General features: G+C 37.7%; 1 protein-coding gene across 1 annotated transcript; it reads right to left on the reverse strand.

The window, feature by feature from the left end:
* Positions 1-1,825: 1,825 nt before the first annotated feature.
* LOC142102348 (uncharacterized) lies at positions 1,826-11,839 on the reverse strand. The gene is made up of 9 exons (XM_075187165.1): positions 11,791-11,839; positions 10,334-10,871; positions 10,170-10,255; positions 7,971-8,027; positions 7,053-7,194; positions 6,762-6,845; positions 6,550-6,657; positions 6,328-6,429; positions 1,826-5,650 (listed from the first exon to the last, which is right to left on the reverse strand). The coding sequence occupies exons 2-9, from the start codon at positions 10,860-10,862 to the stop codon at positions 4,875-4,877; spliced, it is 1,884 nt and encodes a 627-aa protein (XP_075043266.1). The 5' UTR covers positions 10,863-10,871; positions 11,791-11,839; the 3' UTR covers positions 1,826-4,874.
* Positions 11,840-17,910: the final 6,071 nt, after the last annotated feature.

Consider the following 17,910-nt stretch of genomic DNA (forward strand, 5'->3'; position numbering starts at 1 on the left):
AAACACAGTAAACTTATAAACAAACTGGGTAAAATGGACAAAGAGGTGAGAAGGCCCTGCTCACAAGCTTACAATCTATGGGAAAATGGGAGTTTGATACATGAGGTTAAATCTACATTTTGCATTTCGGCCCAGCCAGACTGCAAAGATAAAAGTGACTCATACGCTAAATGATCCTGTCACACAACAATCTTGGTCAGGAGGTAGTTGTCTTGTGTGAAATGGTGTAACAAGTGGTACTAGGGTGGTAATGAAATGAGGTTAAGAGGGTGGTTGAGGAATATTATAAGCTTGTCTGAAGAGGTAGGTTTTCAGAGAACGCTTGATAGTTTGTAGACCAAAGGAGAGTCTTATTGTGCTAGGGAGAAAATCCCATAGAGTGGGTGCAGCCTGAAAAAAGTCCTGTAGCCGGGAATGGGAGGATGTAAGGATCTGCTTGTGTGCAGTCAGCTCTTTACTGACAAACTGATTTCCTATAAGTTGCAAGCTTTCTAGACCACATTGGTCTCTTTATCCAGCACAATGTACCATAGGCATTTTATACTGACACAAATATCTATCATCGTTCAAATGTGGATGCAGAGGTATCTGTTAAACGTCCTTTGATTTGTTATTAAAAACCCCCAGGAGGAGCAGATCTCCAAGTTACAGAACAATGACACTAAACAATGCACAATTGTGAATTCAAAATTGTATTGTTATTTTTATGTAAGTTGGTTGTCAGCTTCTGCTCGTTTTTATGCAGATGTAGCAATATTCATGAAAATGCAGTCTATCAAGTTTTTATGGCCCAATCCCTTGTCACTGTGAGTCAAACCTCACAAATATTAGTGAGGCAGTGCCTTCAGCGATATCACCGGTTCCTAGAAAACTGATATACTACTAACTGGACTTGTCTAAAAACAATATTTAGAATAAAGATTTTTTTTCCTGCTGTGTTTCTAACATTTTTCCCTGGTGCACTACAGGTCCCAGTAGGCCCTTGGTGGCTGATTTTTTTTGGGGGGGCCCACTCCACATAGGGAATTCAGCCCCATACCCACCATGGCTGGTGTTGTTACAGTTATTATGCAGAATAGCAGAGAATAGGACATAAGTCCCAACATTCCCACTGTGGGGAAAACTGTGCGTGGGAGAGCAGTACAGAGCTCTTAAAACGTGATTGTCCCTCCTAAATAGTGACAATTGGGAGGTAGGATCAAGGCTGTATGGTTAGTGATACAGTCCACAAAAACCCGAGGGGACTTCAAATATCTGTAATAATTGACAGTAGGGGGTATGTTTTTCCTATAATTCAAAGTTTTTCCTGTTGAATACTGCAGTGATGACAACGTCCTCAGTGACCTCTAATATTATTATCTACAGTATGTGAAACATTATTCTCCGTTTAATTGTTAGTTTTAGAAAAGCATTCCTGTCATTCTGACTGATTTTCACCGTGTGATAATAGTGTGCTTCTGCTTTCCCCAAATTATTTTCCAACTTCAATACAAGAGCCTTGGCTGCATAAGTAGCAATTCTGAAAGTTTTTTTTTTTAATCAAATAATGGATATTAGAAACAAGTACAAAAACATACTACTACTATAACACAAAAAGGAGCCATGTTGACATAAACATTAAGTTGACTAGTAGTCCTCCAGACACACCCATAGTGCATGTTGTGTAGTTCTACTGACAGGATTACGGGTGGATATATCAAATTGGTTAAACTAGTGATTCATATAACTGTTCACAATGCAAAAATAAGCAATATTTGTAAAAAAAAAAGAAAAGATAAAAAAATACTATAAGCCATATTCACAAAAGCAGATTTATTTTTTTATTTTTGTAGTAAAATGTGACAGAAAAAAGATCTTTCTTATTATCATTTGAAGTAAGATAAATAGAACTTTCTTGAATGTGTTAATCCAGACTGAAAAGATCTTTCTTAAATTTGGCAGAGTAACTATGATCTCTTCAGCACAGATACAACAACTTTTATATATGGAAAAAAATAAATATTAAAAACAACAAATATTCAGTCATATTTACAAAGATTAGCTAACCTGGCATTCCTATGATTGTGGTGTTAGACCTGGTGGTAAGTATATGTGAATTAGACAAGAGTGGAAAAAGAACAAAGATTCGGTTGACAATCTTCTTTTTGCTATATCGTAAATAACAAGTGAGGATTAAATTATTTGTGATATATGTTAAATTGTTGATATTATCCCTGGCATAGTATTATCAAGGTAAAACAATACTTATAAAGCACCAACATATTCCACAGCTGCAATAAAACATGTAACAAACAGACAGTGAAACAAGAGTTGTAGCCATGCCTGCCTATATGAGCTTACAATCTAAAGGAAAAAGAAAATGGGAGTGAGTAGGCGAGTGAGGGGACAGGCAGAGTATCAATGAAAATACATAATTCACTAAAGGAAAATATAAATCAGAAGGAGATGGATTTCTCAAGATTATGGGAAGTATTTCCACAGGACAGCATAATAAGTGGGTGAGAAGATGACAAACAAAAGGTTCTGTAAAATGACGGAAACAACCGGTCTTTGCAAGAGTTATCGCGATTGGCCAAGAGGCGAAGCAGCTGCGGGCCACAGAAGGAGGGGCCTAGGACTGGATGCACGTGTCACATGATTAGCTCACAGTCTGTCCTGCCGAGCCTCCCAGCCAATCATAACATAAATATTGTGATGGGGGGTTAGCTCCATAGCGTTTAATATACAAGTGTCAAGTGAAAAGGAGTTAATGGTGCTTACTGTGTACTGTGAGATAATAAAACAAAAGCAGCAATAAAGTAATTCTAGAAAGAAGACAGGATCATTTTGACGTCTAATAGAGGTTGAGTATGGCAAGTCTATGTGGCTGCTTTGTTTGCATGCCACAGTTTTACATCAGAGTGGTGACATTTGGCTCAGCAATCCCACATTCCAAAAACATACTGGTAGGGTAATTGGCTGCTTTCAAATTGACCCTAGTCTCTCTGTCTGTCTGTGTGTGTATGTTAGGGAACTTAGACTGTAAGCCCCAATGGGGCAGGGACTGATGTGAGTGAGTTCTCTGTACAGCGCTGCGAAATTAGTAGCGCTATATAAATAGATGATGATTATGTCCACAACTTAAATGCTTGCATAGTAGTGACCGACACATCACTAGGACAATCACTTTAAAAACTAGCTCCACTAATTACTAACATTTAGTATTGCAGTATTATTATTACTAGCCTTTATAGGGAGCCACATGTGGTCCACAGCTCTGTACAGAGGACAAACAACAAGACAGTACATGGTATAACAGTACAGTACAATAAACAAATAACACTATAACTCAGCTACTGATAGGCTGGATGGGTAACGGAGTGCAAGGGTATATTCAGCTCAAGCTGAAACCTGTGCCCAAAAGCGAGGGTGCAAGTAACAGGTTTAGAGGCACTGACAGAAGTACAAAGATAATGGAGTGGAGTAAATGGGCAGAGAGCCCAAGCAGGAGGTGCTCAGTGTAGCTGGTGAGCAAATGTTATAGCTAATGAGAACAAGAGAGAAGAGGGCTCTGCTCCACTACCCTAACAACCAAACCTACCTGCTCTCCTAACCAAGTTACAAGCAGTTACATACAACATTCTAAATTATCTTCAATCTTCTTACTGATTATCTTGGAAAACCAGGCGTTAGCTTTTTGCAGTGGTGCTAGATCCTCCCTCCCTACACTCACTGATGACAGGGGTTTCAAGCTGCCAACCGATATCCCATTTGCACTTAAACCATGGGCCTTCACTTTACCGCATCATTCATAAGTTGTAGAATTAAAACTGTGAATGTGAACAGAACATCACACTGATCACAGTTTTCCCCAGAATTGTGTAGGCAGCAATAGTGGGGAATGCTTGTAGACCACTTCAGTCCATCAATGTTATTGGCTCTCAGAAGCCTGTGGGGGGGAAAAGGGAGCGCCCAGAGGAAATGTATGCAAAATGATGAACTCCTACAAACGTCACATAGGTTGGAATTGTACCCTCGGTGCTGTGAGGCAGCGATGCCACCATATTCTAGGTCAAAGAAACGTTAGGCGACTATATTTCATCAAAAGCCAAGTACCCTACCAGAATGTTTTTGGACTGTGGGAGAAAAGTGGAAATGCATGCAAACACGGGGAAAATATTCAATTTTTACAAGCATTCGAAGCTGTGGACATGATACACGAGAGAAGACCAACCCACCACGAACAGCTATTAAACCATCCGTGACTACAAATCCTAAAAATCTGATTGCTCCACACTTGTAGGTCACAAAAGTGAAGCGCAGTCACCACTCCTACAATGCCTGAAAGTTCCAAGAATCTGGGTCACATGACAAAGGGCTAATAAGTAATTAAGCAATGATGAACTAAAAAGCATACCAAAACGAAATAATGTTTTGCAATGCAATTGAAACCAAAACTAAAATGATGTAGGTCTGCATCTTAGGAACAGTTGGTGACACCAAACAGCATAAAATTTTAAAACATTAAAAATTCTCACTTAATATACACATTTTCTGACGTGTGGAAAGGGAAACTGGCTTGTGACATCATCCAATAAAGGCATTCCTATTGGCCGATTAATGTGACCGCATTATTCTGATTGGTCTACTTGTTCTCGACACATGAGCAACTCTGAATCTTTGCCTGCGAGGCAGTTTGCAGCGACTTTTATGTTTTTCTATGTAACTTTGTATTTTTGGATATGTACATATGATCCTGTCAACAAAATACTGAACTTTAAGTTAGGTTTAGGATTTACACAGTCAATTGATATTGTCTATGTCTTTAGATAGTCAATGGATATTGTTTATGCCTGCTGCTTTTCAAAACGGTCATCAGCAAGTCAATTCCACAGTCAGGGCACACTCAGTTTCTCTATTCCGTGAGTTCGGAGATGAAAGTTTAGATATGACCACTTCGTAAAGCACTTCCTACACTCAGGACAAGTGAAAAGCTTGTCTGTAGAATGCGTCCTTTGGTGTGTCACCATGTGTGAACTCTGAGTGAAACGCTTGCCACATTTAGGACAAGCAAATGGCTTCTCCCCGGTGTGTGTTCTGTAGTGTGTCGCCATATTTGATCTTCTGCTAAACCGTTTCCCGCAGTCAGGACAAGCGTACGGCTTTTCTCCTGTGTGCGTTTTAAGATGCATTCCCAAATGTGACCTTTTGGCAAAGCGTTTCTCACAGTGGTTACAAGCATAAGGCTTATCAACTGAAGAAGACTGACCATGTGTTATCTGATGGACGAGAAGATTGTTCATGGTTTCAAACAGTTGACCACGTTCTTCACAAGCGCGAACCAGATTATGATCGACATATGGTGGTTCTTCATCAAATGTATAATTATATTGGTTGCTCTCTTCCTTAATTTGCGGATGTTCCTTCGGTATGTAATTGGGGTCGCCAACAAACTTGTCATACGCAGTCCATGACTGATCTTCACATTGATCAAATGTAGAAGTATATACAAAGTTTTCCATAACATGCCTAGGTGACTCAACGGGAAAATTTCCTCCACTGTCCTCTACTTCAGACACATGAAATTCGGTTTTGTTATCTTCCACCCTCTCACCTGGTGAACAAGTCATGATGTAGGAATCTCCTTGCAAATCACTGTTCTTGAATTCATCTGTTGAAAATATATTCACAATAAGTTCTTAGCAATAAGTGCATAACATTAACATCGAAAGGGGGGATTGCCATCTTTTGAACAACGCCATAACTTTCATGTACTTCCCCCTCTGTTCAGCACATGGATGCATGAATTGTGCTCTGTACGTAATGAGTCCACCTGCATTATGAATCAGGACAGTAGCGAGGGTCTACTCGTATGAGTAGTATTGGTGGCAGTTTGGTATGATCTAATAAAGTGCTTGGATTTTCAGAGAACATTTAAAGCACTGAAGACTAGGAAAGAGTATGATCATGAGTTGTAGGGAATTCCTTAAGTGCGTAGTGATAAAAGTCTTAGAGACGAGAGTGAGAGATGATTTGATTAGCGAGTAGGCAAGGAGCAAGTCAGAGACAGGGTGAAGAGGGTGTGAGGGACAGTATTTTGAGATGAGGTTTCAGATGTATGAAGAGGTGGTGTTGAGGACTTTGTAGGTGAGGGTGAGTGCATTTAAATTGTATTCTGGAGGGAGCTTATGTAGGGATTTGCATAGTGGTGTGGTGGATGTAATTTATTTATTAGAGTGTTGAATACAGAAGAAGATATTCATGGGTGTTTGTATTAGTAATGATGTTTTGAGAAGTGCGGGGTCCTTTAAAACTTGACATCGGGCCAAGTCATTGCTAGTTACTCACCTGTACAGGTATCCTCATGGACTTCAGGAGTTTCCCAAGAGTTAATCTCATATGGCTCCTCTATTGCTTGTCCACTTGGTACAACATCTGCATTGATTTCCTCTATATAAAATCAATAAACACTATAATAATATATCCATATACAGACATTAAGATTCATCTGTAGAGCAGTGTTCTTATCACCAGTAAAGGTGTACCCCAACTATATTATGTATCACTCACCGTCACAGGTGTTGGTTGACAGGTCCGCCTGTTCAACGTCCTCTCCGCTTTGGCTATCATCTTGTTCCTCAGTAACCAAAACAGCGCTTACATTTTCCACAGGTGGCTCTGTCATTTGAAATAGACAAAACATTTTTACTATTTATTTTGCATTAATTTCTAAAGTCTTGTTTTTTAAACAATTCATTAACTTTCATTCAAAAGTGATTTACCATGGGGCACAGGGTGGGTGTTACTTCGTAACAGATGTTCAGATAAACCATTGTGTTGCAGATTGTGCTGGATATTATTGACATCTATGAAGAACATATAGGCAAAATGCTTTGCATTAATAATAAATACAAAGTGTTTTTCAATAACTTTAGAATAAGAGCCCCGAGCCCCCCCATTCCGATCACCACATGAAAGTATAATGGTTTACATTAAATCTCCTCTTTATGCTGTTCCTTTCTGACCTATGTATCTTGAAATAGTATTAGAGCTAATTCCAAGCACACTGTCACCTGGTTCCGCTGGTGGTGAAGGACTGCTTGGTCTTTGATCTTTCTCCAACATCACTTTCTGGTAAAGGTCCTTGTGATCTTCTATATAGTCCCACTCCTCCATGGAGAAATAAATGGAGACATCACCACATTTTATAGGGACCTGAAATCAAAGAATTATCCGTTTGTTCAAGTGGATGTCCAGCCACAAGCAGACATGCCCCTGGTTGTACCTCTCAACAAACATCAATAAGCTGGGAATGCCAAAGAGCTTAGTGTGGAGAATTGGGTCAGATGCAAGAGAGCCCCTGATTGGATGGACATAACATTCCAATCAGGTGCTGTCTTCCCTTTCCTCCTAGTTTAGATCTAAAGGCTGAGCTGCCTAGAGATCTAAGTACCAGAGGAGTCTACAGTAGTCTGTATCTAGATTTTAAAGGGTATGTAAGGTTTTAATAATTATTTTAAAAAATATAGGGCGTAAATCATTCTGATTGATCAATTCTGAATTTATTAGCATGAATGAAAGTTGCAATACAACCAAGTCAAAGGTGACATGAAATACCAGTCATAGTCTCTAACAGTATAGGGACACTAATGGCCAAAATTATCCCAGCAATAAAGTAGAACGCTAGCTTGGCTTTAGCAAATAATAACTTTTGAGCAACCATCCCACAGACATGTGAGTACCTCTGTTTTATTCAACAGGAAATTCTATACATAACATTGGTAATATTTCTGACAGCTGGTACACAGGCAAGCATGCAAAACAAGCTGCTATAACCCACAGTAACTAACTTGATTGTGATTATTTTTTACAGTATAGAAGATGAAAGCAAGTGTCTCAATGATTGGTACAGGTTACAGCACCATTTATTATAAATGTACCCCACTATGTTAAGTATTGAATGTTATACTGTATAGCCCAGCAGTGCTCACCTCTCCTGTTAGTGGGGTTGTGGGCAGGCTACAATTCTTTTTCACCATCATGTATTCCTATAGAATGAGAAAAACACACATTTCCAGACCACTATCTTGATTAGGACATAAATATTGTGATGGGACCTAAAATAGGATTCATATGTACAAACATTCATTTTACTAGTATTTATGGCTGCTGTTACTGAACACCTGAACTCCCTTTGTCAGACACATTAGCACACTGTCAAATGATCAAAGTGAGCAATATCACCACTAAAAGCTCCAATGCCTCTTCCTAGTAAAATCTAGGCACAGTAATATTCTGCCACTGCTAAAATCACTAACAAAAACAATTGGATTGTAACATGGCCCTTAATTGTATATTGAAGTTAAACACAATTGTACATTTATATCTACAAAAAGCTACAATACACAATAAAAACTGATACCCACCACTGTTCACCCGGAAAAGTATCTGGAAAGTAGCACACCAGTATACTAATACCAAAGCTGGTCAGAGCTCTCTCTCTCCATCATCGGCATTCACAGCGTTGTAGACCAACAAGCATTGAAATACTAGATGGGGCTATGTCTTCCTTGAATCAATATGCTAATAATGCTTTGGACTATAGTGTATGCATAGTATATAATTATTTTTATTATTCACCTTTATTTATATAGTGTTATTGGGTTTTTTTTGTTACATGTTCTATGTATTTAACTTTCTGTGGGCTGTCTTATACTCAACTGCCCCCCACCCAGCTGACTATATAGTATAAGATCACAAGAGTTGACCCAATATAATGAAAGTGGAAGGTGGGTTTAGTAATGTCATATCCTATGCTGGATTGCTGAGACTTGTAGTTTTCACAACAGATAGAGAGCCACAGGCTGCCTAAGCAATTAGGTGAACGGAGACTCTTCAGCGGTTGCAGAACTACAAGTTCCAGCAGACTGGTAACTGCACAATAGCAGGACAGACACATAATGTCTCGGTTTCATACAATGCTATCAGGTTTCTTTTTTAAGGTTTCTTTTCGGGTGAAGAAAAGTCAGTGCTAGACTCTGATGGACCAAGAACAGAAGATTTATCTACTCAATCCCTTATTTTGGGACTGAGTAGGTAACAATTTGTCTGTGATAGACAATGTGGGATCACGTTTTTAATAACAATTTTTGTGACAACTTTCTGGTGCCAGCAAAATGGATGAGGGGTCCTAAACTATACATGGTCCGTTATAAGTCAATAATACACAACCACACCTCTTCTGCAAATAAAATGTATTTGAACAAAATACACACACAAAGCCCACCCCTCTGGTTCCAAAAACACTTATTTAAAAAACACATTTGTTTTAATAAAAATGGGTTTATACATCATAATACAGATTTTGCCTAAGAACACAGCCATGAATAAAGAATGGTACCAAAACATCCTCCAAGAGCAACTTCTCCCAACCATCCAAGAACAGTTTGGAGATGGGCAATGCCTTTTCCAGCATGATGGAGCACCTTGCCATAAGGCAAAAGTGATAACTAAGTGGATCGGGGATCAAAACATCAAAATTTTGGGTCCATGGCCAGGAAACTCCCCAGACCTTAATCCCATTGAGAACTTGTGGTCAATTCTCAAGAGACGGGTGGACAAACAAAAACCCACAAATTCTGACAAACTCCAAGCATTGATTAGACAAGAATGGGCGGCCATCAGTCTGTATGTGGCCCAGAAGTTGATTGACAGCATGCCAGGGCAAATTGCAGAGGTCTTCAAAAAGAAGGATCAACACTGCAAATATTGACTATAAACTTCATGTATTTGTCAATAAAAGCCTTTAACACTTATGAAATGCTTGTAATTTTACTTCAGTATACCATAGCAACATCTGACAAAAAGGTCTCAAAACACTGAAGCAGCAAACTTTGTTACAACCAATACTTGTGTCATTCTCAAAACTTTTGGAAATGACTGTGGACGAACTAATAAAAGCTATAACTGTCTATGTTTTCACAAGCTTCTCAGAAGTGACAATATTTAGCTATTACTGAGGAGAAAGATATTTTTGCTATATGGGAAAGACTTCCTGTACTGATGAACATATAAAAGGGAGGTCCCTATCTAAAATATGAATGTTATTATTTACTTATATATATATATAGTGACTTGTATTAAGAGTTTAGTGGTCCCATAGCAGTAGAATATCATAGACAATGACTCACCTCTCCAGTGAGCAGAGAGATTATTTCCATGGCAAGGTTTAAAAGTCTTTTATTCATTAACCTCTCGTTCTTGCTCTCGGTGATATCTGTGTAAAGAAGTGACACATTAGAACAAGCGTTTCATGCCTGTGCGGTCGGCCAGTTTCCACGCTCATTAACCTTACCACTGTGTGGTTCTGTACCAATTGCTTTATCCACCATCAATTTAGCTGTGAATGTCGAATCGTGTTTTGTTTCCCTGAGGTCGATGATTTCTGGGTCCTCTGTACATACATCTTTGTGTCTGTGTCCCTTCAGGGGAGAGGAAGCCTGTACACGAGGATGGGGCGGGACGGAATTCACTCGTGTGACAACTTCAAATTCCTTGCAGGGTGAAACTTCGAAGACGTCTTCTACCACTTGGGTTTTTGGTACTCTTTGAAAAATTGTAGGAATGGCATCGGGTTTCAGAATCATCTCTGTGCCATTAAAGATGTAACTGTTTGGTGAGAAATGTTTAGAGCAGATCTGATAGAGTCCAGTTGTCCTGGAATGTAGAACATTCTGTGCAAATACCTCTATATCACTGGATGTGTTACCAGTCTGTTGAAGCCACAGCTTTATCAACTGAATGGTGTTTGGGAAACAATGAAGTTTGACCCCACTGTCACTCCCTGGGTCACTGTGACAATCCTTCACAATGCACTTTGTCATGATGTATGTCTGCAGTAAATAGATGATTATCACAATGTGATTATTATGTACAGCCTGCAATACCTAAGGCAATTCATACTTGTGTTCACTGGTTGTTGGGAGACTCATAAACAATATATCCACCCAACTTTTTACTATAATATATGGATCTCCTTCAGAATTTCAAAACATTTTCTAATTTATAAGCATTATCAATGTATTACTGTTGAGGAAATAATAGAACTCATTTAACTAACATGTCTTACATTTAAATTCTGTTGGGTCTTTTCTTTGTCGCTCTGACCCTAGCAACAAGAGTCCAACATACATACTCTGACAGTCGGTTGCCATGGTCAGTGAGATACAGCAACAGTCTCCAGGACTTAGCAGAATATGCTGTATAACGGCTATTGTTCCATCAACAGTAACATATTAGTAAGGCAATAGGTTTGAAGTAAGTAAATAAAGGTATATTTTATTTTTAAAGAGACTATATTTAAAAGATAGTTTAAAAAATATCCAACAATCCACCACATAAGGTAGCAGAAACTGACTGATACATAATATGTTCAATTGTAAACTACCTCTTTTGGGGTCCCAGCTAAAAGCTGATGGAGTACCACTTACTGTACAGAGCACAAGCACCAATGAGGAAAAACTACACCAAAGTATACAGTTTACAGCTGTAACATATATGTATTTTATTTGGAATATATCAGTTTATTACAGCAATCCCTCTTCAATCATACTCAGCCTATCAGATCTACATTCCAATGCATATTAACTGTAACTTAGACCCTGATAGATCTGAATTCCTGGCATGCAGCTACTGCACATGTTCAAAGGACACAGATTAAACCACAGATACTGATTTGTTGCCTGCTCTTTATTGTCCTGTATTGTTACAATGTGTCAAATTATAAACAGAACAACATAATTCTTAACGTACCTTATTGTAATCAAGGACCCTGTTTGTGCTGGTGGGCGGAGAGATATGATAATCTCTCCACACTCATTGGCTGACCTCCGGTGGAGGGTATAGGGCAGGAAGCAGAGACTTCTGGGATATGTAGTTCTTTTTTGCTTTTGTCTGAACACATGCGGCTCACCAGAGAACTACATCTCCCAGACTTCTCAGCAGAACTGCTGCTTTGATGACATATCATAAGATCCTACCAATCAGACCTTTGTCTTGCTTCTAGCTTATACTTCCTGAAAGGATGTTGCTTTAAATAATTTAATAAAACTGCATCTTTGTTTCAGATGTACAAACAGATAATGTGAATGAGACACCAGAAAGCAGCTGGCTTTATGCTTTGCATGTATTAAGGTGTATCCATTAATTCATCACCAACCCACATACATTATATGTTAATATTAAGTGCATTTTACTTGTAAATGTGTATATATATACATGACTCCTAGCTGGCAGTGTCTGCTGGGACTTGTAGTTGCACAGCAGCTGCAAAGCCCCATGTTGTTTAAGTCTCATTTTACAAAGAAACAAATGGGCATGATTAAAAGGGGAATGCATGTATTGTTCAAGTACTAATGTAAATCATATGAACAAAATATAATAAACAGATTGCTATTTTAGATTACTTTTTGTCTTTAAGTTCATTTACTGGTGATTCTGTGCAAAGTTCAGAAGTATTTTGCAGTTGTGAAGCAAGCTATATTTGTAAATCAGCCTTGTACCCCAGATTTTTATTAAAAGCTGATTCCACTCTAAAAAGCGGTCTTAAATTACATTGTTTCTCCACAGCTTCAATCAGGAGATTTAATTACATTTCAAAGACCCAATAATTATGCATCATTCATTTTTTTACCACACTATTGAAGTTATTAACAAGCTGCCCTATCTATTTCCTTTAGTCACTGTACTGTTATCTAAAAATAAATATATGATTGTTAAAAAGATATTGAATAGGAAATGTGAGACTCAAACAAATAGTTTATTAGATGCTATTACAGAGAGAGAATGCTAAGGAACCATTATAAATAGCTTGTTTTGGTTCTGACGCCTACGTTAATAAATTGTTAACCTATGTACAGCAGATTCAAGTAAGAACTAGTGATGATATATAATCACTTAATAACAAAAAGACAGCGGCACTCCAGAATACTCCTCAATTACTTTATTAGTCTTCCATACCAGACACAGCAATGCTTGGGTTCAATGTGAACCTAATCTTCATATTTCACCAGAAATGTATAAAGAGGATCATTGCCAAACCTATATAATCGTTTTCCTTACATTAAAATGAATCCTTATGTAATATGGGCAGTAGATTCTTTTCTAAGTATAACAGCTAGGTTTGCATTGTAAACAACTAAACTCATATATTGTTTGCACAACAAAAATTGCAAAGTATACTTAAGAATATATACATACTTTTAATATATCTGTCCTGAAATCAACATTATGTTGATTCGGTAAATAATTATTGTCTGTCTGAACACAGCCCTGTCCGCTGTGTCTTGGAACGCAAAGGACACTTACTACAGCCTATAATGGGAGTGAGCGGGGCGGGGACGGGGCATTTTGCCTTATCAATTTACAGTGAGGGTGTGCCAAGCTCACGTGCCCGCAGCCATGTCTGATTCAAGCTCTGGGTATCTCAAAATTACTTGTTTTTCTGCCGTATCTCTTGCTCCAGCTAAAGGTCTAGTCTACGTCTTGATCAGTAGTGATGACAGTCTTGTATTAATGCTATAACATACATGCTATGTGTTTACAATCACCTGCAACTGTGAAAATGTATTTTAAGCTCAGTTGCTCAGTAGACATTAACAACATCCTAATAAATGTATTTTATGGAGAAAGAAAAATGACCCCCCTTTTTTTTTAAAAACACCCCTGTTTTATTGCTAATGGCTATAGTAATAACAGGTGAAACTAATTCCATATTTTTTTTCTTCCTGTGCGTTCTTTTAAGAATTTATAATCCACATAGATATTGGACGTATCCAGCAGCACCCGTGTAGTACAGCACATCGGACCTGTCCCCGATTTCAACAACGTTTCTTGAGACCCGTGCTTTGATGAGTACGAAAGCCTAAATACGTGCGTTTAATACTAAACACGTGTTACGCGCCTAATATGTGCCTTGATGAATCAGGCCCTCTGAATTTACTAGAAGAGCTGAAACTGCAGGGGCAAAGCCAGCTGCGCTAGTTTTAGGAAAACATAGTCATAAAAATGAGCAAATATTGTACAAAAACTGCTCAAAACTGGGATTTTTTTTATTTTGTTTGCTAATGAGGGAAAATGTCAAAATATTATTACCACAACCCTCATGAGTGAAAAGATCTGTTTTAGGTCTGCTCAATAGAAAAAAATATCTGGTACTATGGTAGGTCTCCACCTTCTGTTTCTGTCCTAACAATTAGTTTCCAGCAATCTCCAGTCCTATATTAGGCCTGCTAAAACGCTACGGGGGGAATTCAATTAGCCACGTTACTTGCAAATGTAACGTGGCGTTAAAACTAGTACCGTTATTACGGTAATTCTAAGCCGCCGTAATAACGGTTTTCAAGTAACGCGGCTAAGTGAATTCCCCCCTACATATAGCAGGTTGATTTTGTGGCATGCGTCTGTGTCCAGCCTTCTTTGTATCTAATATATCGGAATCCTTGCCTTAGTCCCATATTTATTATTATGTGGCGATAACAAGATTTTATTTGGCTGTGAATCGGCACAATTTTCACAATTTAACAAGAAAATATTGCAGGAGCAGCTGAGTGATACTCAGCTACCTGGCTGATAACGGCTGACAGCGGTACGAGCAGTCTTGCATGTGCAGTGGAAAAAATAGGTGAATCTCTTCGCCGGTGGGGGCAAGCCTTTGATAAATAGGGAGAAGCACTATCTCCTGAAAAAAACACCTGTTTTCACTGGAGACAACACTTTTGTCTACATAATAAATAAAACCCTTAGGGCTAGATTTACTGAAGGGAGGTATGGTTTTTGGCTATTTTTCTGGCAGTTTTGAAAGCGCCGGATTTACTAAAGCCCAACCCACCATTAAAACGGCCAGAATTGACATTTTTCAAAACCACCACTTTACAAACCACCACCCCGATTTTAACAATGATGAACATACAAACCACCAGATTTACTAAGATGGGGGTTTTATTTTTTTCAAAACCGCCGCAAAACAGCCATCCACACTGCCAAAATGAAAGAGGTGGTTGTGAGTGGTGAGATTGCTCAAACTGCTGCTGTTTGAGCTATTTTGCCATTCAGAACATAAGAGGAAGCATCAATCATATATAAATGATTGAGGCAATCACTATTTATTGATTAAGGTACAAAATTAATTATAATTTATTTATTAGGAAAACCATTTTTGTAAAATATTTTAAGGGACAAAATGATTGATTATTATATTGCTCTGGCACTATGTAATGCCAAATTGTGCAACAAATATAATATTAATAATATTAAGTGATTGCTAGTAGTGAATATGTTTGTTTTGATTACACAATTTGGCATTACATAGTGCCAGATTAATATAATAATTCAATAATTTTGCCACCTTAAATTTTTTTACATTCTTTTCCCCTGATAAGTAAATCATAAATTAATTTTGCACCTTAATAAATAAATGATGATTGCCTCAATAATATGATTGTTGCTTCCTCTTATGTTCTGAATGACAAAATAGCTCAAACAGCATGTTTGAACTATCAAGCCATTCAGAAACAGGTATTAAAACTGTCCTGTCCTGTCTTTTGGGTGGCGGTTTTGATGGCGGTTTTAACCAAACCGCTGGCGGTTTAGCTTTTTCAATCCGCCAGACATCGCCATTGATTTTAAATCGCAGCCGCAAATCCCCCTATAGTAAATGTGGTGGTTTGGACCACTAAACCGCCGACGCTGTGTGGCTGTTTCAAACCACCACCAAACTCAATTCTTAGTAAATCTACCTCTTAGCCTTAGGAGTATATTTACTATGCAGTGGTTACATAGAATCGCTGATTCTCGGCCCTTTGAAAGCATGTTTTAAAACGTAACTTTTATTAAAGACAAAGCCCATCGGGCTCTGACTTTGATTAAGTTTAAGTTTATGACATTAGTAACAACAAGGGGCTTACATATTTGTACTGTAATAATTCTGCAAACATTTTCTTCTAGACATCATTATACGTTATTAAGTGTTTATATTAATATATATCCCTACTTCATATATTCTCATATATTATATAATAAATATATTATTTGTCTCTTACAGACATATGAGACTTATTTAAAACTGTACTTTGAATTCTCCCAATTTGCCTATATTTTTGAGTTAATATCTGTCAACTTAATGTATTCAGCTCACTGCTAGGTTGGTCACATGACCTACAGATTATGTGATGTCACAATACCAATGTTACCTCACAGAACCCTGGTAAGTGTCAATGTAACTGTCACAGCATGACCTGCTCAGTATGTGGGAAGCACTACATGGATCAGCTGCCTGGCCCAGAGCTGGAGATGATCTACAGTACAGTAAGTACAAAATGAGGGTAACTGCTAAAATTAGCCAACGTTTTAGGAAAACAGCCCATTGTTTAATAGGTGTCATATAACAATTTAAATCTGCTGATTCTCCCATCCAATAACATTCCCTATCCACATAGCGAATAGGCATTCCCTATATCTCATCAATGCTTTATACTGCTGATCTTCTTATTTAAATATTCTTAATTTAAGCCCTTGGTCCTAAAATCTCCATCAGACATAGTGCAGATCCCAGTATTGCACATAGGTGCAAGTGTATGCTGGCACTTGTAGTGCCATATAATAAGTGTTGCCCTGTCATAAATTATTATCATCCCTGTTGGCAATGAAATATTATTACACCTTAATATAATTATATACTCATATTGTCCCCATAATATAATAATGCAATAATCTTGTAAAGCGCTACGGAATTTGCTGGCGCTATATAAATAAATGATGATGATGATGATGATCTTGCCCACTTAATATAATGAAAAATAATAATTGCCCAATAGGGTAATTATAAATGAATTTTGTGCTCATAATCAATCAATAATGATTTTCACAATAATTCAGATGTTAGTGCAGCCTCCTCTTATGTTATGAATGGAAAAATAGCTTAAACAACATGATATTTGAGCAATCTCGCCTCTCACAATCCCCTCTTTTGTTTTGCTGGCAGTTTTCCTGCAATTTGTTAAACCTCTGCTTAGTAAATGGTTTGTATTGTTATCATGTTAATAATCAGGATGGCGATATGTAAAGTGGTGCTTTGTAATGCTGTTTTTTTAGGTGGTTACTGGTGGTTTGGCCTTTGGTAAATCCAGTGGTTTTAAAACTGTAATCTGGTGGTTTCATCAAACCGTCCTTTAGTAAATCTAGTCCTAAGACTCTGACCTTTTCTAGACTACAGTGGACAACTATCTCCTAAAAGGGATTACATAGCCTTTCTATTGGTCTATCTTCCATCATTGCACTGTAAGCTTCATTTGTGTACTGTACCCGCTATCTGTGTATTAACATATGGACTTGTTGGGTTTGGATTATCAGGTGGGAGCGGTTTGTCTTCTAAGGTTCATCAAGTTATTTATTATGTAGTGGTAATTTTTTGTGTACCCAACTATATGGGTTTATTCATCCCCTCACAGAATATGAGCTGTGGTTGATATGTGTGTTTAAGAATGATCAGATAACTATTTGTCCACTGAAAGACTGTTTTATGTGTTTATTACTTACATTTGTATATTACAAAGAGAGATTTTAAAGTATTACATTTGATCATTTTAATTTCTAATAAATTGTCTGTATTTTAAATAATATTGGTTTTCCTTGTTAAGGATACTTCTGCCGTTACCATTGTTTTATTGATTGAAGTAATTGAAAGATCCTTCTTTCCAGCATTTTCAATTCTGTTTTTTTGTTTTTTTTTGTACTTTGCCTGTCTAGTTTTCTCTTCTGTTTTGGGCTGACCCATCCTATAGATTGTGAATTTGGTACCTAATTTCTCATTTCTAACTGACCTCTGCACTGATTAATATCTGTATTTATAACATTATTAGTAACAACAATTACGTA

The sequence above is a fragment of the Mixophyes fleayi genome, chromosome 9 (genome assembly GCF_038048845.1).
Source record: "Mixophyes fleayi isolate aMixFle1 chromosome 9, aMixFle1.hap1, whole genome shotgun sequence".
NCBI lineage: Eukaryota > Metazoa > Chordata > Amphibia > Anura > Limnodynastidae > Mixophyes > Mixophyes fleayi.

Coding starts and splice junctions, on each gene's coding strand:
- LOC142102348 (XM_075187165.1), bottom strand. CDS start 10,862: ATGACAAAGTGCATTGTGAAGGATTGTCACAGTGACCCAGGGAGTGAC. Junction 8,028..10,169: donor TCTCTCTGCTCACTGGAGAG/GTGAGTCATTGT, acceptor CTCATTCTATAG/GAATACATGATGGTGAAAAA. Junction 5,651..6,327: donor CCATGAGGATACCTGTACAG/GTGAGTAACTAG, acceptor TATTTTCAACAG/ATGAATTCAAGAACAGTGAT.